The 23,865-nt window shown below is 36.8% G+C and overlaps 2 protein-coding genes across 3 annotated transcripts; one reads left to right on the forward strand and one right to left on the reverse strand.

Moving 5' to 3' along the window:
• Positions 1-830: 830 nt before the first annotated feature.
• Positions 831-10,958, reverse strand: LOC126824975 (L-proline trans-4-hydroxylase). The gene is made up of 9 exons (XM_050554430.1): positions 10,911-10,958; positions 9,057-9,135; positions 8,451-8,532; positions 6,964-7,074; positions 5,855-5,946; positions 5,151-5,241; positions 3,820-3,949; positions 2,793-2,944; positions 831-986 (listed from the first exon to the last, which is right to left on the reverse strand). Exons 1-9 carry the CDS (start codon positions 10,921-10,923, stop codon positions 870-872), a joined length of 867 nt encoding a protein of 288 aa, XP_050410387.1. The 5' UTR covers positions 10,924-10,958; the 3' UTR covers positions 831-869.
• A 1,229-nt stretch (positions 10,959-12,187) lies between these two features.
• LOC126824907 (26S proteasome non-ATPase regulatory subunit 14) lies at positions 12,188-23,297 on the forward strand. Of its 2 annotated transcripts, none has more exons than XM_050554341.2 (11): positions 12,188-12,333; positions 15,405-15,469; positions 15,830-15,904; positions 17,174-17,293; positions 17,771-17,841; positions 18,385-18,535; positions 19,301-19,408; positions 20,503-20,577; positions 21,085-21,210; positions 22,007-22,069; positions 23,132-23,297. In XM_050554341.2, the coding sequence occupies exons 2-11, from the start codon at positions 15,416-15,418 to the stop codon at positions 23,228-23,230; spliced, it is 942 nt and encodes a 313-aa protein (XP_050410298.1). In that variant the 5' UTR covers positions 12,188-12,333; positions 15,405-15,415; the 3' UTR covers positions 23,231-23,297. The 2 variants fall into 2 exon arrangements, with proteins under 2 accessions (XP_050410298.1, XP_055957463.1); XM_056101488.1 differs by having other exon boundaries at positions 12,292-12,385; positions 15,404-15,469.
• Positions 23,298-23,865: the final 568 nt, after the last annotated feature.

Below are 23,865 nucleotides of genomic sequence, written 5' to 3' on the forward strand. Positions count from 1 at the left end.
AATATTCTATAAGTTCACCGTGATTTTCCGGGGCGGTCCTCCTTGTCAATGATGCAGAATCGAGGGCCTGCCAAGGGGAGAGAGAGAGAGAGAGAGAAATGGGGTTTAACGTCCACTCGACACAAACTAAGTCATTTCGGGACTAACATATGGTTTAATTTTATTTCAATAATTCGCTTGCGCGTAGGGGTCTTTAGCAGTGGGAGGAAACCGGAGGACCCGGAGAAAACCCACGAGGTTGGACAGGCGACCCTACTCCTTGTCACGTACAACCGGGGATTCGAAACCACGCCAGTTGACTCAATGACAGGCCTTATGATACAGCGCGAGCGTGCTAACCATTCGGCCACCCAACCCCCCGGCATGCCAAGGGAAAACGTATAGTCGTTCGGGTGGGATGAAAACCCGAGGTCCCGTGTACACATTGTCGTGCGTGTAAAAGATCTCTTGACAGTTGGAATTCGATACAAGAGTAGGCTGTAGTGCCGCTGTCTGGGCAAAATTTTTCTCATAGCACACTGTGTGACATACCATCCTCGTGGGTTTTCTCCGAGTCCTCCAGTTTCCTCACACTGCTAATGACCCCTACGCGCAAGCGAATTATTGAAATAATATTGAACCATGTGTTAGTCCCGAAATGACCTCGCTTGAGTGTGTCTTTCTCTCCTTCACCAAGTCATATGGCGATGGCACTTGTATTAGTACAACCGTAGGCTTTTTTCGAAGAGCGTCGCCCAAATAACAACGGCAACAATATGGATGACTCTTGGGGGACTGATACTTCCTGGTCCAAAATGATTTGCCGAAATTAATCAAATAAAATTAAATCAAAATGTTAAGAAATGTTTTTATTTCAAGAATTGATATCTTTACAGTTCTCTTTTGATGTATCCAAAGTTGGACTCCAACCTTTTGTCTACGGTAAACGGATCTTTTCCCGTTGAGTCCCACATCGTAGTACAGTCCATAATAGCTGTATTTGGTACCTGGAAATTAAAAAATGACTATATACACGGTTAGATCTAATTGTCAAGATCAAATGCATAATTATGAGATGTAAACAGGGCTAGCGTTAACCCTAACCCAAGATCTTGTCCTTCGCCTTACCCTTAGCTGTAATTGGAACCTAGAAATTAAACAATGACTATATAAATTGTTTAAGTGACATTTAGTAACTGAATGAGAATAACACATGACACAATTATATGGAATACAAGTTACTTAAAGGACAATATTGGTGTCAGTCATTATTACATATGTGATAGAACTGGTTATATACATTCCAAATATAATTTTAACACAGAGATATATCGTTGCTACGGGAGACTTGTAACAAGCACGTGAAGAAACGGGAAGTGACGCCAAACATGACAAACACGAGTTGTCCTTCTATATAAATAACAGACTGAAGTAACGAGCGGTAACAGACAAACGATCGAATTTCATTTCACTGATAATTCCGTTGAAGTTGAAAAGTTATTATATGGGACGGTGAGAGGGTATTGAAATTCGATCGTTTGTCTGTTACCGCTCGTTACTTCAGTCAGTTATATAGAAGGACAACTCATGTTTGTCATGTTTGACGTCACTTCCCGTTTCTTCACGTGCTTGTTACACATCTCTCGTAGCAATGATCTCTGTTTTAAAATTATATTTGGGATGTATTTAACGAGCTCTATCACATATTTTATAATGACTGACACCAATATTGTCCTTTAAAGAGTTTATTACAGCGACGTTTCGATGGCCATTCTTTGCTTGAAAAAGACGGGAGAACCCTCGTCGAAACGTCGCTGTAATAAACTCTTTAAGTAACTTGCATTCCATATAATTGTGTCATGTGTTAATGACTATATACACCAATGGTTCTCAACCTTTTTTTGCCAACGGCACACCTTGGAACACATGACAAAATAGCGGCACACCTGGCTAAATATATATGAAAAATATTTGAATTTTACAAAATAAAAACATGGCAAGTCATAGACACAGACTAGACTAGTCATACTCATAGACACATAGAATGACGCAAACTAAATAAAGAAAAACACAGCTATGAACTTACTATATTGCAGTGTTTCGAATTTCATCAGTCAAATAGCTGGTTTCTTTAGTGAGAACTTTTCTTAGTGTGCCGTTCAAAATTTCGTGGCATAATTACCAGATGTAAACAGGGCTAGCGCAAACCCTAACCCAAGATCTAGCCCTACGCCTTGCTCTAACCCTAACACACAATCCTCGGCAACAATCATGTGCCCTAACTCTGTTTACATCTCGTGTCCTTGAGTAAATATGCATTGGGCCTTGTCAAATAGATCTGACTCTATATACATATATAAAAGATCCTACAGCCTTGTTTCACAGGACGAATTGATCTGGATGAAACTCATGGTTTAAACCAGTTTGAAATGAGTTAGTGTTATATATACACCCATATGTTATGTACGTATATTGTCACCACCACTGTCCGTCTGTCCATACCACTCCGACTTGTACACGCGTCTGGCTTTCCTATGAATGAATGAATGAGATGAAGGAATGAGATAAGTGAATGATGATGATGATGCCGCTGCTGATGCCCATGATGATGCTCATGATGATTCCACACCCATATGTTATGTACATATATTGTCGCCACCACTGTCCGCCTGTCCATACCACTCCGACTTGTAAACGCGTCTGTCTTTCCTATGAATGAATGAATGACTGAATGAATGAATGAGATGAGTGAATGATGATGCTGATGCGAATGAATGTGATGATGGTGATGATGATGATGATGATGATGTTACCTTGTTAAGTGGTGTATAGAAGGGATGATGATGTTTCTCCACGGGATTATTGTCGGCCCTGTTATAAGCACATAGTATCGCCCATCTTCTATCTAGACTGGTATTAACCGCACTACAGTGTAGAATATTACAGTGAAAATACACAGCATCTCCTACAAAAAAAAATAACTACACGGGTTAACTTTTTAAAGTCAGTATGTGACACAAACTAGTTGTGTTATGGGTATATCAAAGCTAATTAACCATATGTGTGGCCAGGTTATTAGATTGGGAATTTCAATACATGTCGATCGTTCTTCAATAGGCTAATTGCGGGATAAAATGGCACACCTTAGCGAACAATAGTTCAGTGTTTAGTCGCAACATACTATTGAGATCTAAACGAGCAGCCCTGAATATCTGAATTGCAAGTTAAACTCGTTAGTTCAGTGCAGTGACGTTGCTGTAGTTTGAGTTTATAACACTTACCAGGGGAACCAGGCTGGAAAATACCGACGACCCTTCTTCTCCAACCCCGGGATCGAACACGAAAGTTCCAAGCCACAGTGGCTCCCGTATGTCATCAAACTTTACAGAAAATGGATTATGTTCATCACCTACACACTGCAGGGCTGGTGCAACAAATCACCGTTCTGGCTTAGGTTTAGAGAGAGAGAGAAAAATGGGGTTTAACGTCCACTCGACACAAACCAGGTCATTTCGGGACTAACATATGGTTAATTTTACTTCTATAATTCGCTTGCGCGTAGGGGTCTTTAGCAGTGGGAGGAAACCGGAGGACCCGGAGAAAACCCACGAGGTTGGACAGGCGACCCTACTCCTTGTCACGTACAACCGGGGATTCGAAACCACCCCAGTCGACTCAATGACAGACTTGATGATGCAGCGCGCGCACGCTAACCATTCAGCCATCCAACCCCCCTCGGCTTAGGTTTATGTTAGTGAAATGAAACGAAATGGGGTTTAACATCCTACTGTTTTGCACCGACTGGGGTTAGTGAAATAATTAACTAAGATAGATATATACCTGGATTGAGTTCAACATATTTCAGTGGACATATTTCTTGTATCATTTTAACCCGATCCATATCTGCTCCCATCTGATCTCCAACTCTTGTATGATCTATACGACCACAGAGGTGGGATCCTTCTAAAATCTGTAAAAAAAGAGATCCATCTAAAATCAGTACAATACAAAAAGTTAGATCCATCTACACTCTGGACAATACAAACGGTGGGATCCATCTAAAATCTGGACAATACAAAATATGCGATCTATCTACAATCTAGACAATACAAAACGCGAGATCATCTAAAATCGGTACAATACAAATTTTAAGAGCATCTAAAATCTGAATAATTCAAATAGCGAGAGCACCTAAAATATGTGCAATTCAAATGGTGAGAGCACCTAAAAGCTGCACAATACAAATGATGAAAGCATCTTAAATTGGTACAATTCAAATGGTGAGAGCATCTAAAATATTTACAATACAAATGGTGAGATTATTCTAAAATCTGTACAATACAAATGATGAGAGCATCTAAAATCGGTACAATACAAAATGTACACTTAAGATTTACAAAAGCGGGACCCCTCTAAGATCTGCACAAAATGAAGATTAAAGCTTCTGGAAGCTAGACCCCGAGTTCACAAAGCATTCTCAGATTTAGTTAATAATTTACTCAACTTTCAATCACTGTTTATGAGAAATATCTTTGATCCAAAAACACAGTAATTTACACATAGTTTCTTATTGACGTATTTCATACATTAAAACAACAAAGCTTTTATAAAGGGTTATATTTTAATTAAAGATACATTATGGGAGATTAGATAAAGAGCTGGCATTTCTCACTATAATGGTTAAAAACTAGATAATGTAAAGGGAATTCGCTGAAAAATTCAGTCATATTGATCCACTCTGAACCGCGAATTTAGCGACTGAGTTTTGGGCCTAGCCTCGATCATCATTATTAAAGTCGGTACGATAAAAACATAGTCTCGATTATCCACTTCATGATTAAATCATGAATGATCCTAATCCAGCAAATATCGCAGGCTAGCGATGTCATCGATAGTTGATTATGGTGTGGATAAGTTAATTAATGTTTAATTAATAATTTAGATAACATTTTAGGCCTAAAGAAAAACCCGCAATTGGCAGACTTAGCTCTTGCATAATGTATGTTTAAAATAAGGCGAACAATTTTGAGTAAGTTAAGAACTGCTACAATGTTTGTAATGCTCGGTGTTAGCGAATGGCTCGGACGACGGACATCCGTCAGCACTGAAGCACGGGCGTGTTTTACAGATCATTACTGTATTCCCGAATCCCAGATGACTGTAACGTTTACCTGTAGGCATCCGTTTCCTTTGTGACATCTGTCCAAAGCCATGAAAACTGTCATCAAATTGGGACGTAATGCCGTATTATAATACCAATATCTTGAGATAATAAAACACAATCATTATTTTTTCTCCCGGGGCTTTATTCAACAAAACTTATACCAAAAATATATTAAAGGGACATCATTGAAGATTAGATAAACATCTGACAGTTCTCACTATAATAGTTAAAAACTTGATAATGTAAAGGGAATATGCTGAAAAGGTCAGTCAAATTGCTCCATTCTGAACCGAGATATTAGCGATTGAATTTTAGACATGGTCTCGATCATCATTACTAAAATCGGTACGATATAAAAAAAAAAAAACACAGTCTCGATTATTCATTTTGGGATTTAATCATCAATGGGCGTTGAACAGCAAATCGTATTCAAATCGAGTGAAAACCCGACACATACGATGGCGTCGAGTGTTGATTAAGGTCTTTTCATGTTAATAAATGTCTAATAGTTTATATAACATTTAAGGCCTAAAGAAAGACCTGCAAGAATATTTTACTTATCACCCAACAAGCACAAATAAATATATATAATTCTTTGGTATAGATTGAAAGTGATATCTTCTAGGAGATATCTCTCAGCAGAATATAGAATTTATCACACAAGCGATATCTACTGTAGAATGTGTTACACGGTGATAAAATATAATTTACCCATAATCTTGATGCCATTGATGTTTACCACCTATCTTGGGTTGTTTCATCATTAGCTTACTGTGATAGTGGTAAACTTCTCCACCTATTAACTAGAAATAAAACTTACTGTCAGTAACAACCTTATTGTGCTTGTTCATAGTCATTGGAGAATTCTCAACCTCGCGGGTTTACTCCGGGTACTTCGATTTCCTCCCACAGTAAATACCCATAGATAATTTATTTATGTAAAATTGCTTTACTAAAATTTCTCGAGTAGTGTCTCCTTGTCTGGTTCATCTTACCGGTACTTGAAAATTGTGTATTTGCAATATCAGATACCGGCCACGTGTCTGGAAATTAGGAAAACTTCATACCAACCCGCTAAAATGTATCGATTAGTGTTTCCTATCCGGAATAATAATTTACTACAAGTAATAATAACTTTAAAAAGACATAGATACTTATGTAAAATTGAATTACTAATAAAAATTTCTCGATTAGTGTCTCCTATGTGTAATATCAGAATCTGATGTTGTGTCTGGAAATGCAGTTAGGCTTCACCCCAACCACCCTAAGTGGCACCTTATCCGTATTTGTTCAATCTAGTACATTAAATGCATTATGTAAGATTTAGATAAAGAGCTGACAGTCCTCGCTATAATGAAGAGGTAATATCTTGAAAATTGCAGCCAAATTACTTCAATATGAACGGCGTTATTAGGACTATTTGAAGAATAGCAGAGTCGCGATTATGATTGCTACGGTTCTAACGACAGTAAACAATGTCTCGATTATCCACTTTTTAATTAAATCATTAACCGTTAAATCCGTGTTTAAAATCCAAAGCATCCGATGGCATCTAGAGTTAATTATGATTCCGGCAAGTTAATAATTTATATAACATTTAAGGCCTAAAGAAAGACCTGCGATCAGCAGATTTGGCTCTTGCATATGTATCTTTAACATTTATATAAAAACAAAATATTGAAACAAGAAGGATATTTGTATAGTTGGCCTAGTTAAAATCTCCAGAAACATGGTTGGCGTCATTTTCTTTCAATAGTACCATGATGCATCATAAATTAACGAAAATAAATGGCAGAATGTACAAATTAATTTCTGATCACCTCTTCGCAGGTTCCAGCTACTTTTTCACATCGTGCTAGCATTCCAGTGACGTCATTTCCGGGCTGGTTCCACATGGTTTTTCTACACATATGTTTGTCCCCATCAGAATACTAAAAAAACAATAGCAGATTTACATAATCGATATATTGTGGCCAAATTGCAGTATTGTGATATTGTGATATTGATGGTGTAGACCAATCTAAATGAATTTCTGGGGACAAGGGGAATGGCAATTCCTCCTGAGCACATGGTCCGAAATTGACGCCTTTTCTTCAAAATTTCAGCTGTTGGTTCATTTGTGCGATAAAAGTTGCATCTCACTTTTTTTTATATCTGATGACTTTGGGAGAAGTTTCTAAACCCATTACTTTATTGAACCAATCTCCTTGGTTTTTTTTTATTTTAAAAATAAAATAATATGTGGCACGCGCAGTCATAACACCTGTTGTGTAACCTTGCTCCCATTTCCGGCCTGGCCGGCCAATACCCCACATCCGGTTTTCATTATCTGATATTATTATTGAAATAGATGTTGTCCACCAATAAAAATCAAACACGTTGTCGTAACTCCCGGATGTAATGACCAACAGGCTATGTTAATAAATGCTAGGTTGTCACTGTCGTGAGATGCGTTACGAAAGGATTGTATTGCACCAACTCGTAGTGCAGATACGTTCGGATACGTTTCGATACGATCAACAAGATTGCTATTATAAGACTTGATCAGAATCGTGATGCTAGGAACACTAGCATAATGTAGTTAATTGTGAATATACCGAGTTAATTTTAATTAAAATGGTTTATTAAAACACGGGCGGACTGGGGCTCTGGGCCATCTTACCAACCGGTAGTTCAGCTCTGAACGTAGGTCTCATTACACCCGCCCTGTACAGAGCTGAACCAACCGGTTTCCTTGGGCTTCCATGTCGATGAAGAATACGCGCATTCTCGGTATCCCCAGTGGTATCGTTCCGTTCTACTCCATTAACCTCTGGGTCCATCCACGGGGGAGACACATAGTCAAATTATCCACCCTTGATTCTGTTGTTTTTATCGACCAATCGAGTGGACGAAGGGAAGTGACGTTCATTTTATTGCAACTAAGCATTAAGCATGTGTTGAACGTAAACAGTGACGATTAGACTGATATGTAAACGTAAACTGTTTTTTGATTGGTCCGTAGAATCAAGCTAAGATCAAGGACAGATAATTTGAACTCGTGAAAAACCCGTGGATGGACACAGGGGTTAGTATAGAACGGAACGACACTGAAGATACCAAGACTGAAGAATACGTGACATGTAGAGATTTAGGCAATTATATATTTCAATGGATGAGAACATGAATTTTATTTATTTTGGAAAGAAGTATATGTCTGTTAGTTTTTATCCATTCGGGGCCAGCGGGTCCCTGATACCTCTGGGCCCTAGAATCACGTCCGACGGTCCGAGGCCCAGTCCGCCCATGCTATGAAATATGTACTTACTACGTCCATGTGATTCTTGACCAGATCACTGACGTCAAAAACCTCAAATAACTTATTAACTTCTTCCTTGGATAACACATTACTTTTTTAAAAAAAGAGAGAAAAAAGGGGTTTAACGTCCACTCGACAAAAACTAGGTCATTTCGGTACTAAGATATGGTAGAATTTTATTTCAATAATTCTCTTGCGCGTAGGGGTCTTTTGTCACTTTGAAGTCGGGAATTAAAACCACACCTTGCGGTTCAATGACAGACATTGCGATCATACAGTGGGCTATTAGGGAAATTTTGCCTGGACAGCGGCGCTACGACCTACTCTTTTATCGAATTCCAACCGCCAAGGGATCCTTTACGTGCACGCCAATGTGTACGCGGGACCTCAGTTTTTCGTCCCATCCGAACAACTAGACAGTTGTCCTTGTCAAACCCCCGTCCGGCGCCACTGACAAGGTGAAACCACGCCGGAATATCCCGATGTTCTTTCTCGGCCAATACAGCGATCGAACACGCGACCTCAAGGCCAGCGTCTTACCCCCTTAGCCACCATAGGAATGGAGGAAAGGTGTTTATTTTGTGCAAACATTTATATAATATTCGGTTGTCTTACCGTACAATCACGTATCCATATTGATTAAAGGCATCCTTCATCTCCTGGGTGACCTTAAAGTCATCACCGAATTCAACTTCTGAAGTAAAAGTTTAAACATACAGTATGCAAGAGCTAAATCTGTCTATTGCAGGTCTTTCTTTAGGCCTAAAATGTTTTCTAAATTATAAATTAGACATTAATTAACTTATCCAGGCCATACAATCAACTCTCGATGGCATCGGATTTCTCCGGTATTAAATAGATTAGAGCAGTTCAGCCATATTTTGATTTTAGCTAAAAATGGAGAAACGCCACTTAGCTTCGAACAACCTGTACGCTGGTTGAAATTTTTGCCTACGTCTTGTCAAACCTCCAAAGGCTAATATATATCTTCGTTCGCAATAGAGTGAAATTTTCAAATTATTCATTTTACATTATCCATTTTCGAACTACAGCAAGAATGGCTAGCTCTTTATCTAAATCTTACATAATGTATCTTTAAGGAAATTTATCAACCATTTCACGTATAATTGGGCTTTATTTGGAAAATAATATGTTCTAAAAATTTGACACTCACGATCCACGAAAATGTAACTTTAATAATTTTTCTTTAGATACTGGAGGTGATTGTAATATGTAATGGATTTGTAAATTGAAGTCAGTCAATGCATTATATCTCACCCCATCCCTTGCCCGATCGGAAAATGATATGAATTAAGAACCACTACATGTACTTATGAATTTAACAAAATGGCGACATAATCGGGTTTAACACGCAGCCATGCCCCGTATACAGGTGCGTGTCCATGGATTAGAGCATGGGGGGGGGCAAGGTAGTGACAACGTTTAGTTTGGCGTAAGGTCGCGGGGGCGGCGAAGGAGAGGGGCGTGTACTAACTGCTCGTTTGATAAAAGGGACAATATTTCTACTCATTTAGGTTAGGTTGATACATGTATAGGATTGCGTTGGAGTGAGCCAAAACGGCGTTATTGCCATGAATGTAATGAAATGGGGTTTGACGTCCTACTGTTCTGCTCCTATACTGGGCTAATGAAGACCGGCATACGCCATACAGTGTGCTATGAGGGAAATTTTGCCCGGGCAGCGGCACCATCGTCTACTCTTATATCGAATTCCAACTGCCAAGGGATCTTTTACGTACATTCCAATGTATACACGGGACGTCGGTTTTTCGTCTCATCCGAAGGACTAGACAGCTGTCCTTGTCAGGCCCTCTGTCCTGCATCACTGACAAGGGGAAACCACGCCGGAATGCCATGAATGTAGGAGATAATATAAAAACCTCTGTGTACAAGGGTTTTAAATACAGTTTGCAAATATTTGTGATCAGATTACAATAGATAATGTATGGAGGTCATTATTCTAACTCATTGTAGTAGAAAATACTGGTCTAAAGTGGATTTGAATTAGATATTATCATTGAATACATCGATCATGGTTTTGACCTGTTTAACCTAGTTAGTCCCGGTCAGTCCGGGTTTCGACCTGCTTAACCTAGTTAGTCCCGGTTTAACCGTTTCTGGCTAAGGGTTGTGTTGTGACCGTCCAAAAACCAACCCCTCGGGTCGGGGTGGGACGGATTTAAGAAAAGGGCCGAGGGTCCAGTGCGATTTCGTGCATTCTGTGGTATATTCCTGGCGAGTAACACAAGTTAATTAATAATAATAATACATATGTTTGTATTAGAACATACATTTTAAACTTCAATCAAAGAACGAATCCCAAACAGGCTATACTAGGAGAAACCTTTAGCCAAAAGTCGATCCATTTACGAACCCCGGTCCATGGTGTCAATTCTGAATATCGTACCTCAGCGCAGACATGCGTTTAGAAAACTGCGAAGAGCCTACCTGTTCCTGCCATCTTTCCTTGGCAAAATAAACAAGCGGGTCAGAAACTTTTAATCAATTATATGAAAAGACATAAACGTAACCTTGACATGTAGATAAACAACGGCAAATCATGACTAGAAATAGAATTCTATCATCTAAATAAATTTATGTAGGTTATATATAGCAAGGCATATAGGCCTAGTATGAGAACATGACCATCTAAAAAATAATATGTCGCTTACATGACACACTTGATTACTGTTTCCGGCGTGGTTCCCCCTTGTCAGTGATGCAGGACGGAGGGGCTGACAAGGACAGCTGTCTAGTCGTTCGGATGGGACGAAAAACCGAGGTCCCGTGTACACATTGGCGTGAACGTAAAAAATCCCTTGACAGTTGGAATTCGATATAAAAGTAGTCCGTAGTACCGCGGTGCGGGCGTAATTTCCCTCATAGCACACTGTATATGGCGTATGTCCGTCTTCATTAGCCCAGTTCGGCGTTAAACACCATTTCATTTCATTTCAATTGATTACTGTATAACTTGTTTCTCTTATAATCTAGGTGGTCTGCATCCAAAAATAAAAAAAAAACCCTTTGAAGTATTAGAAAAATAAATACTTCAGTCTTTCATTTATTTCCGTTTTTTTCAGAACTGTTTAAAAAGAAGTAAAGTTTAGGTTAAATTAATCATCAATGCATATAAAAAGAAAGAAAAAAACAATAAAAATGCGATGTACCGATAGTTCATTGGCCAATCACGCTATTTTACCGACATTTCGCCTAATAGTTTGGATGCAGCTATGGCGGGTGTGGCGCCAGGCAGGGTAAGCTTACTCTTCCGGACACCTGTTACCACTGTTTGTCGTGTATTTTGTACACGAGAAGCAGTCCATTTGCTGATTACACTATTTTGCTTAAATACACTATTTTGCCTATAACGTTTTTTAGGACTTCGAATTCTGTCTTATGGTTTGGATTGTTCGTACTTGGTTTTATTTTATTCAAAATACAGGTTAATAAGAATTTGGATTTATCATCTACTAAACCAAATGGTGGTGGGCTCTTTTGGAGAACTGATTTTGTAATTTTAGAGGCAAGATGATCGAGGCTAAGATTGTCGTTCTGCCTTGCATCAGAGTTCGCATTTTATACCCACCGAGCTGGAGTTTATTTATAGATCAGTGACAGCATCATTTCCGGTTTAGCCATCGGGATCGTTTAGTTTGTAAGAATTTAATTATTCGATATTATTATTTTTAACGAAATATTTTTATTCCAATCTAATTAAAGTATTTCAAATTGTTTGTGCTTTAATTCCAAGTAGCTAAAAATGACTGTTAATAACGATTAATATGTTGAAATACAAAATTAACGAACTACCCCTGCTTCATTTCCGGTTAAAACATTTTGTTGAATCACGCAAGACTTTCTCTGTCAGGTAATATTATTGTTTTATCTCGTGGAATTCTATTCTTCTTCACGCGTATTTTGCTATATTTTACTTGATTCATAATTTGGTTTTGTGTACAAGAACTTGTAGCAATTTACTGATTAATAACTGCGTAATTAGACCTTCAGAATGTTGTCTCTTGCAATTTTTGCTTGGGGATTGGCCCTGAATTTGGATGATTGTTTCAAGGAATCGAATGGATGGAGCTAATATGTAACAGGCATTGCCCGAGTAGAGCGAAGCTGATTATTGTCAAATATAAAACCTTCATAATTAATTTTCTCAAGTGATACAAAAAATGTTAAATAATTTAGTTTTTCCAAATTGATTTTTAGGTACTATTTCAGTAACGTACCTCTACCAGTTCCCATGATCGTAGCGACTTGACATTTTCAGGGGGTATTCATGGGACCTAGCCATGACCTCACACCAAATTTCAGCCGAATCTGTCAATAACTTTTTATTTTACCGTAGTTTAGCTTATAGCGAGAAAGTTTATCCGATTTTGACGCCATTTTGTTTGTTGGCTATTTAGACTCGAATAACAAGACAGGGTTAGGGCTAGCCCTGTCTACATCTTGAGACTATGACGAAATCTACAGGTCCTAGGCCTTACCCTAATTCTTATCCTAACCCACATCCTAACCCACAATCCACATATGACGTCATTCGAGCTAGTCAACAAACAAAATGGCGTCAAAATCGGATAAATTTATCTCTTATAGAAGCTAAACTACGGTAAAATAAAAAGTTATTGACCGATTCGGCTGAAATTTCGTGTGAGGTCACGGCTAGTCCCTGTGAACACCCCCTGGAAATTTCAAGTCTCGAAGATCACAGGAACTGGTAGAGGTACGTTACTGAAATAGTACCGATTTTTATTTACTGTCTGAACCTTGCTATTTTATAAATGGATTTCTTCGATTATGAACAAACTATTTAACTTTGGTTATTATAAACTTACCTGTGTGTTTGAAATCAACTCCGGTTAAATAAAATCCATTGCACAATTAAATATCCCAACGAATAAAAAAGTTATGTCTTGAAAAATTTGACGTGTTTACTTATATTTTCTACAAAGTCAAAGACAACATGGCTTTCGTCACGTGTTAGACGAAACCATTGACAGCGAGTTTGACAACCACATGTTGCTATGAAAACAAACCGCGATCATTTGAGTTTGGGCAACGAAAAATTTTAACTAAAGGCAATTACATAGAAGATTTATATTAAAACCATTGATGGCCAGTCTACCAAATTTCATTCACAATGAAAATATCAATGATTGCACGGATAGTCGTATTTAAACTAAACCTTCCCTATCTTCTTTATACATGTATTATAAATAATTTAAGAAACAACATGAAGCTCACGACCGAAGTTTCCGAGTGCATCGTTAATTTAATATCATTTTTTCGAGGAAACGATAACCGTTTCAGCAACATATACAAGCGTGTTGCGGCAGCCTCGAAGGTGCCAATTCTGTGGGTGTATAATGCCAAAAAAACTATAATCAAATAATTAAAACAAAATTATATTATTTCAAAAGAAAATATTTAAACTTTGCAGGGATTATACTAGAATGTAAAAAGATGGTAATAAAATAAAGAGATATGGGCCGAACCCCCAAACTGAATACCAAGCCGAGGCTAATACCACAAATTGTCGTAAATGTACCGTAAAATGTTTCGATGTAGCATGCTGTCACCCCTTTATACGAAATGATATCTCCCGAAGAGTGACGTAACTGGCTTCCATTTTTTTATTGCCCTATGTCAAAAGTTTGTTTGAGTTCAATTTTTCGAGAGAACTTTTTTATTCGTTGGGATATTTAATTGTGCAATGGATTTTATTTAACCAGAGTTGATTTCAAACACACAGGTGAGTTTACATGTATAATAACCAAAGTTAAATAGTTAGTTCATAATCGAAGAAATCTGTTTATAAAATAGAAAGGTTCAGACAGTAGATCTAAATTGTATACATTAATTTTGTTTTTAAAAAAAAAGAACAAAAAAGTGAGAATTATTTTAATTGACGTCAAAAATATGTGACGGCATTGATTAGACGCATCATAGAAATAGTTCTATGAGGCGCGTAATCTCGTTTGGGCGAGATTTGGTATGTTGACATGCACATTGGCTGTTTTGCCCAGTGTGTCCGGTTCCAGTCTGAATTTTTTTTAAATCAACAGTCTGTGGGTGACAATTTCAGTTACGCTCCTGTGTTACCGGAAAAGAGCTTTGCTCAAACACCGCGCTTCGCGCGATGCTTTAGAGCTTCAGTCTATATCATTACATCGTACACGGCATTGGATTTTTTGGGGTAGTTCCTATAAGAAGTAAGAATGAAATAAAGTTCCTCGACTCCATAGTGAGAAAATGTGGACTTTTTCTCCCAGTCCTAGTGACAATGCTAAATTGTTTAATTAAATGGCATTTGGTCCTTGGATTTAGTAATCAAAGTGGCTATTTTTACAGAACAGTAAATGGTGTAATGTAATGAATTAGGCTGTTTTTACAGCACTTCCAGTCGCTCATGCGCATCGGGAAGATATTTTAAGTAGAGAATTTTACTCACATAAATTAAAATAGTGCAGTCGTACGCGAGTGCCGTAGACAAAAATCTTTGACTTTGAGTAGCTATTTTTACGTCAGTGCCACAGACAAAAATCTTTGGGCAATTTTTAGGGTTAGCTTCCAGTTGCTTTTAAATCTTTGGGCTATTTTTAGGGTTAGGGTTAGCTTCCAATTGTGTAATAGTTTTAACTGACTTTCGGCCTCAAAAAAACATTGGAAGCTAACCCTAAAAATAGCCCGAATATTGTTGTCTTTATGTGAGTAAAATAATTTTCCCAAGTCAAATATTTTCCCAATGCCCAAGTGCAAAGGGAAGTGCCATAAAAATAGCCACATCAAAATAATCATGACAGATAATCATTTCATTGTATGTGGGTCTAATTAAAACTCCCAAGAACTGTTATGATTATTATAAATTATCAATAAGATAAATTGATTGAACCAACCCACTGTTGACACGACAATGTTTGATATTTTTAGAATATAGAAGAATGGATCGTTTACTGAGATTAGGTGGAGCAGGAGGAATGCCAGGGCTAGGACAGGTGAGTTATATTTAAACTCAAGTCAAATAAATGTTATGATACTGTATGGTAAAAACCTACCTTTTCATGACAACAGAATCAGTATTGGGATTTTAAAGTTTTCATTCACCTATTTAAAAACCAAGGTGCCATGTACACCAAAGATCTTCAGACAGTTGGAAATAAAAAACTAATACTGTAAGGCCATTGTTATTAGGGCATAATTATGGAATTTTCCGTATATCACCCATACACTACTATACTACCCTTACTACATGTACAATATATCTGATTTATTTTTCACATTTACTGCCTTTGATTTCAGTGTAATTCTTTCTGATCAAATTGTCACATGTGTGTATTAATATTATATTTTATCAGGGAGCTCCACCAGCCGATGCACCAGTGGTTGATACTGCTGAACAAGTCTATATTTCATCTTTAGCATTATTGAAGGTAAACAAATCTCATCATTATTCTTTATAATTAACAAGTGTTTGTCATAAATAATCAACAACATTCTAAATGTACATTTATACATGTATGAATTTTCACCCAAAATGGTTGGATGGCCGCATGGTTAGCACGTGCGTGCTGTATCATAAAGTCTGTCATTGAATCTTGTCGCGTGGTTTCGATACCCGGGTTGTACGTTGTGAGTTTTCTCTGGGTCCTCCAGTTTCCTCCCACTGCTAAAGATCCCTACGTGCAAGTGATTTATTGAAATAAAATTGAACCATATGTTAGTCCTGAAATGACCTAACCCATTTCTCTCTCTCTCGTATTTAAAACCAACTGTAATATACCACGATTTTTGTGGTGCCCTTGTATTTACATTATTTGGATCATGTCTAAGAACCAGAATATATTTTTCAATGTGGCCTGTAGTGCACAGCTCAGGAAAGCCTAATATGATATTCAATAGATTTTGCCGTTTTTGAGATTTTCAACGGATTTAAACATGAAACATGAATTGCGGTTAATGATTTCATTACTATCGTAGCAACATTTACTATCATAGTAACATTACCAACGACAATCGAGACTCGGCTGTTCTCCTAACAGCCTTAACATCGCTCAGAATGAACTAAATTGACTGTAATTTTCAAGATATTCTCTTTTCATTATCTGGTTTTGAACTTTTATAGCAAGAACTGTCAGCTCTTTATTTAAAATAGCTAAGTCTCTAACTCAATATCATCCAAATTCTTCGACATTGAAGACACAAATTGTTTGTCTATTTAAATCAACATTGATGTTGTGATCTTACCGGGAAAAGGTGGGCTTCTGATATCCAATATTTAAGACAAAATAAACATTTTACCATTGGTACACGAATCGTGTACCATAATGCGTTTCAGCGTCATTTGTAACAAGGGGCTCGAAGAACGAGGCTAGACATATTCCATAAGTCATGTCAAACGGTGACTTCATATTCTTGTCTGGAGAGCATGCGCAATAAATAATATTGGTGTAGACTGGAATAACCAGATGTTAGAGATTGCCATTCGATTGAGACTTCTGGCGTATTTCATTGAACATAACTGATTTTAAATTAAGAGTAAAAACGGAAACGATTGAATGTGAATCAGTTTATTTACATTCATATTACATTATTATATACGTTGTGACGCATTTGTGTCAATTTCTAGGTCCCAAATATTAGCGACTTAGCTCCTTTAAATCTTACATAATGTATCAGGACATTTTGAATATTTATTACAGATGTTAAAACATGGAAGAGCTGGTGTACCTATGGAAGTTATGGGATTAATGTTGGGAGAATTTGTTGATGATTATACTGTTAGAGTTATAGATGTATTTGCCATGCCACAGTCTGGAACTGTAAGTTATTCATGTACCTTATATTTTTTTCCTTTTGAAGGGGGTGGTCGAGGGGTCACTAAGTAAGTGCCATGCTCTCGATACCAAGTTTGTGTGTGACAAGGATTAGAGTTTCCCATCCCGCCTCGTGGATTTTCTCCACTGCTAAACTGCCCAGGCAAAATTTCCCTCATAGCACACTGTACGGTGTATGTCGTGTTCATTATCCCAGTCCAAGATGGGCAGTACGACATTAGACCCTATTTCATTTCATTTCCACTGCTAAAGAGCATTACGCACAATCAAATTATTGAAATAAAATTGAACCATATGTTAGTCCCAAAATGACCTAGTTTGTGTCGAGTGAATGTTAACCCCCATTTCTCTATATCTGTTTTTGTTTTTTTTGGTGCAGTATAGTCCAGTTGGTGCTGACATGCCATAAAATCCCATTTCATTCATTCTTTATAAACATGTTTCTTGTTGTATTATTTATAGGGTGTTAGTGTTGAAGCTGTAGATCCAGTTTTTCAAGCGAAAATGTTAGACATGTTAAAACAGACTGGTCGGTAAGTGTCTATCTTGTAGACCAGATTAGATGTGAATTGTAGAAAACAATATACAAATTTTAGACTTGTTTTATGTCAGAAAGATTGGACATTTTATTTTGTACATATGAATATTCAGTGTCTTGAGACAGTGTAACCTCTTTAAGGGATTGGGGAATGTATAGATGCATTATGTAAGAGCTAAATCTGCCTATTGCAGTTCTTTCTGTTGGCCTCAAAACCTACAAAAATTATTATTTTAGACTTTTATTCACCTGACAAGCTCATATTCAACTCTCTAGACTATCGGATGGTTGTGATTTTGGATAGAAACATGATCAGCATTTCATAATTTAATAACGATTGTGATTGTATCTGCAGAGAATGGATAATATTCCTTTTTTAGAGATTCAACTTTCACAATATTGTAGTTTGAAATGGATTCAAAATCTCTCAAAATACAGAAACCAAAACATTAAAAACCGAACCAATATTAAAACATGATTAAAATATACTAATAAAAGTAATAATAGAGAGATCTATGATAATTTGTTTTTCTTGTAGACCTGAAATGGTAGTAGGATGGTATCATTCCCATCCAGGATTTGGTTGTTGGTTATCTGGTGTTGATATAAATACACAACAGAGTTTTGAAGCTTTATCGGAGAGAGCAGTAGCTGTAGTAGTTGATCCTATACAAAGTGTAAAGGGAAAAGTAGGTGAAATTTCTTATTGATTTTGCAAAAGTGGGTGAAAATTGATTTTATGAAAGTAGGTGAAATTGACTTTGTAAAAGAGACAGATAAAGTTATATGTAGAATAGTTTCATCTGGTTTAAAGCCTAGAGCACACAGGAGATTGAGGGTTGGGTGGCTGAATGGTTAGCGTGCGCGCGCTGTATCATAAAGTCTGTCATTGAGTCAACTGGCGTGGTTTCGATTCCCCGGTTGTACGTGACAAGGAGTAGGGTCGCCTGTCCAACCTCGTGGGTTTTCTCCGGGTCCTCTGGTTTCCTCCCAATTCTAAAGACCCCTACGCGCAAGCGAATTATTGAAATAAAATTAAACCATATGTTAGTTCCGAAATGACCTAGTTTGTGTTGAGTGGACGTTTAACCCCATTTCTCTCTCTCTCTCTCTCACAGAGGAATATTTTCCTAGGCAATTTCTGTTTTTTAATTACCTCCATATTGCTAGAAAAAAAAAGCCTGTGTATTTGTGTCGACGACAAGCTGCCAAATATCAAATAAGGTAGAAATTTGGTTTTGGATCAACTAACTATCTGTCATTGAGTCATGTGGTGTGGTTTCGATCACATCTTTACATTACAAGGAGGAGGGTCACCTGCTGAATCTTGTAGGTTTTCTCCAGCTTTGTTTCCTAAAGAATTCTGCACCAATGCGATATATTGAAACATAAAAGTACTGTATTTATGTTTATATTAAATCAAAGTTAAACCCCATTTCTGTCTTTCTTTATAGGTGGTGATAGACGCTTTCCGATTGATTAACCCGAATATGATGGTATTAGGACAAGAACCAAGACAAACAACATCTAATTTAGGTCATTTACATAAACCTTCAATACAGGTACGTATATATCACATGTTTGCCCAACCGGGTTTATATGGTAAAGTGTTAGACTTTTTAAAGGAGACAGGTTTTTATAATAAATTTTAATTGTATATATATATATATATCATGTCATTTTTGTATTTAATATTTATATGCATAAAAGTTGTATTTTATTTTTAATTTTATTAACTGTGATATTGTTTTTATTTATGCATATAATGGTTTTCTGTGATATAATTTAGCCTGTCTCGTAATTTTCACCATATGTTTGGCGCAATATAACCCGGTTGAGCTGACGTGCCATAAAACCACATTTCATTTCATTTCATTTCCCTTATATAGGCTATGCCTGTTCCTCAATCCCTTTCAATTTCTGAATAAAATATTGTTTAAAAAAAACTAAACTTCTATTACTGACCACCATAGTCATCAGCTTACTGTAACCCAGTTATCATTTAATCTTGTGTATTGAGCAATAATTTCTTTCACATTCATTCAATATCAAACCTTTGAAAATTCGTAAAAATCATTTAAAATCACCCAAAGTCATCTAATTTGGACTTGTGTCAAATTTAAAGATGATTGATTAATTTTGATAAAGAGCATCCAATTTTATAAAGGGTTAAAATAAGGCAAACAATTTTGAGTAAATTCTTAACTTAAGTCTGACAATGTTTTGTGAAACCAGACTCTGTAATATTCCTCAATAATTACATGTCTTCATTTATACAATAGAGGGGGGTTGGATGGCCGAATGGTTAGCACGTGCGCGCTGTATCAAAAGGCCTGTCATTAAGTTAATTGGCGTGGTTTTGAATCCCTGGTTGTACGTGAGTATGAGTAGGGTCGTCTGTCCAACCTCGTGGGTTTTCTCTGGGTCTTCCGTTTTTTTCCCACTGCTAAAGACCCCTAAGCGCAAGCGAATTATTGAAATAAAAAATTAAAAACCATATGTTAGTCCCAAAATGACCTAGTTTGTGTCGGTTAACCCCCATTTCTCTCTCTCTCTTATACAATAGAAAATGAACTGTCTGTGATAAAAATAGTTCATGATGTAGAAACATGGTTTGTGATTATCACTGTATCTGTGTATTATTTTTTAATTACAGGCACTTATTCATGGTTTAAATCGTCACTATTACTCTATTGCTATTAATTACAGGAAAAATGAACTGGAACAAAAGGTAAGATTCATAACTTTCAAACAGGACATAGTAAATTGATGGATTTTAAATCCCTTGCAATCTACAAAATTGTGAAAATTTGATCTCTAAATGGAATATCAGAAGATATCAGATGAATTGAAAAAGTCATAAAATTGGCATCGTTTTAGACGATATAAACAAGCTAGTGTCATGATACAGTGTTAAAATATGTCAATGGCGATCAGTCATTGTTACTGTATGATATACAAGTATTGTTACTGTGATATTTTACAAGTAGTGTTGTTGTATTTGTATTATATACACATATTGTTATTATGTTATAAACAAGTATTGTTATTATGTTATTGCAAGTATTGTTATTGTGTTTTATACAAGTATTGTTATTGTGTTAAATACAAGTATTGTTAATATGTTATGTACAAGTATTGTTAATGTTATATACAAGTTTTATATACAAGTATTGTTATTATGTTATGTACAAGTATTGTTATTATGTTATGTACAAGTATTGTTATTATGTTACAGATGTTATTAAATCTCAATAAGAAGAGTTGGGTTGATGGTCTGGTGTTAGAAGATTATAATACACATTGTACTTTGAATGAGAAAGTTGTACAAGAAATGTTGGACTTGGCTAAAAATTATCACAAGGTAAGGTGGCATTTACTACATTGATTAAATCCTTTATGTTCTGTCTGCTCATGTGTCGCCATACCTGTCTATGTTGTTATACTATATGGGAGGTTCAGGGTTCAATCCATTGATGGGATTTCGCCCTTATATTCCGGACATGTCCGACGCTATTTTCCAAACGTTCTAAATTGGAATATGTCCAATCGGACATCAAGACATGTTGAATGATATTCAAAATTACAAAATTAATATAGTGTACTGAGTGTATATCTACCACCCAACTCAATTATCGTTGATAATAGGCTGGATTGATTAGGTAATTAAGTGATCAACATATTTATCGTGTTATACCGTCTATACACCTACCTTAATTAACTACTTTATCTGCCTTGATTGACTATTTTCAGTAAAAATGTCTGACAAGAAATATTTTGAAATCCCGTCACTGGTTCAATCCCAATTGTCCACCCAGGTTTCTATCTTGGCATGGAAAAGTGTCTAGTTTTTTCTGATGGATACTGAAACCAAGGTTCGCCTGTGTACTTGTTGGCACGCATGTAAAAGAGTTTTCAACAATTTGAATTCATTGGAAGGAGGCAAGAACTCCTTAAAGAAAGCCTGGTTATATCCAGAAAAATAAAATATTAAACCCAATGTCATTTTGTCTGCCTTTACCCCTTTCATGGCTAGCATATGAACAATACTACCGGTGTTAGTAGACGTATTTCGATGCCTGGCATCTCTCGGTTTGAGTTCAATGTCTTAAATCAATGTTCGACTGTGCTATATAACGATATATAATGTTTATCAACAGGCTTTAGAAGAAGAAGAATCTATGACACAAGAACAATTGGCTATAAAAAATGTTGGTAAACAGGTTAGTAGATACAAGGTTTCTATTGTTACCCTACATTAGTTACTTTAGTTGGTGCTCTCCTTGGTTACTGACAAATCCTATACACAAATAATATAAAAATAATGCTTTTCCCCCATCTCGGTTCTAAGGCTATTTTTGAATCCTTACCGTCTATTTTTCGCTGTGATTCTTCTTTGTTCACCTTAAGGAATCATTTCTTGCCACATCCGACACAAATTTATAATAATCCAACACTATTTTCATGTAGAATTTGGCGATCCAAAAACACAATCAAAATTCATTTGAAATGATCCACTGAAAGTCATGCTCAGCCAATATTCCAAATTTAGGAATGGGGGAAAAGCATTATTTTCATATTACTTGTGTATAGGATCCATCAGTAACAAAGGAGAGCACCAGCTCTCTAAGAATTCGTTATTAAAGCCTACTTTAGCATTTTTATACGATTTTTTTTTTTGTCCACACAAGAGTGAACCATTTAACAAATTTGGATGGATCGATAAATCGACATGTTGGAATTTGAAATAAGAGAAGATAGAAAGGCGACTGTCTTGGCAAAATTTCTTTCATACTTATAGCATATTGTATGCCAGTGGTCATTACATTTTGCTGCAGAAAAGTAGGACATTAGACCCTAGTAGTTTTAACAACAAGATTGTCATGTTTGTATGTTCTATATAATAGAGGGGAGTCACGCTGGCTAAGTGGGTAAGACGCTGGCTCGCTAGCCTGGAGGTCGCATGTACGATCCCTGCATTGGCCGAGAAAATTCATCAGGATTTTCCACTGTGGTTTCCCCTGGTCAGTGGTGCAAGATGGCCTGGCAAGGACAGCTGTCTAGTCGTTTGGATGGCACGAAAAACCGAGGTTCAGTGTATACATTGGCGTGCACGTTAAATATCCCTTGGCAGTTGAATTCGATATAAAAGTAGGCCATAGTGCCGCCACCCAGGCAACATTTTCCTCATAGCACACTGTATGGCGTAAGCGTCTCCACTAGCCCAGTTTGAGCCGAACAGTAGGATGTTAAACCCCATTTCATTTCATTTCTATATATTACAGGACCCGAAGCGTCATTTGGAAGAACACGTGGATGTATTGATGACCAAGAATATTGTACAATGTCTAGGATCTATGTTACATACTGTTGTATTTAAATAATTTATAACTCAGTTGTTTTGTATATATTATCATCTCACTCAAATAAATATCATCAGTTTAACAATTATATTGTTGGTTGCTTATTTATTAGCAAGGTTCGCACACTCCTTGAAAGACAAGATTACTCCTTGAAACTCCTGGAAAATTAACATTTGTGGTTTCGCTGTATATTTTAAGATATAAAACTGAACGTTGTCAGCGAATGTTTCTTCAAAAGTACATGAGTTCGTCACCGTAAATTGAGTCAGATGAACAATGTTCTTCAAGCGTAAAAAAAATACATTATGATGTAGAATTATATACAGGGACTCCGGGTATCTGGCAAATAACTCCTGGAAAACTCCGGGAATTTTAAGTGTTCCGAGTTTTGCACACCCTGATTAGGGATTTGTGAATGTCAACAGTTTTGATCTTTTCCAGTGAGTAAGACGTACAAATTTGAATATTTTGTTGACAAGTGATTTTTAATTCTGGTCCGAATCTTCCTATTTATATAATGTTAAGAGTTATGCCCCTTTATTTAGGTACAAGACATTTTTGGAAATACATGTAGCAACATGTGGACTCACTAACCAGATGGGGGGGTTGGATGGCCGAATGGTTAGCATGTGCGTGCTGTATCATAAGGCCTGTCA

The sequence above is a fragment of the Patella vulgata genome, chromosome 1, assembly GCF_932274485.2.
Source record: "Patella vulgata chromosome 1, xgPatVulg1.2, whole genome shotgun sequence".
NCBI classification, from domain to species: domain Eukaryota; kingdom Metazoa; phylum Mollusca; class Gastropoda; family Patellidae; genus Patella; species Patella vulgata.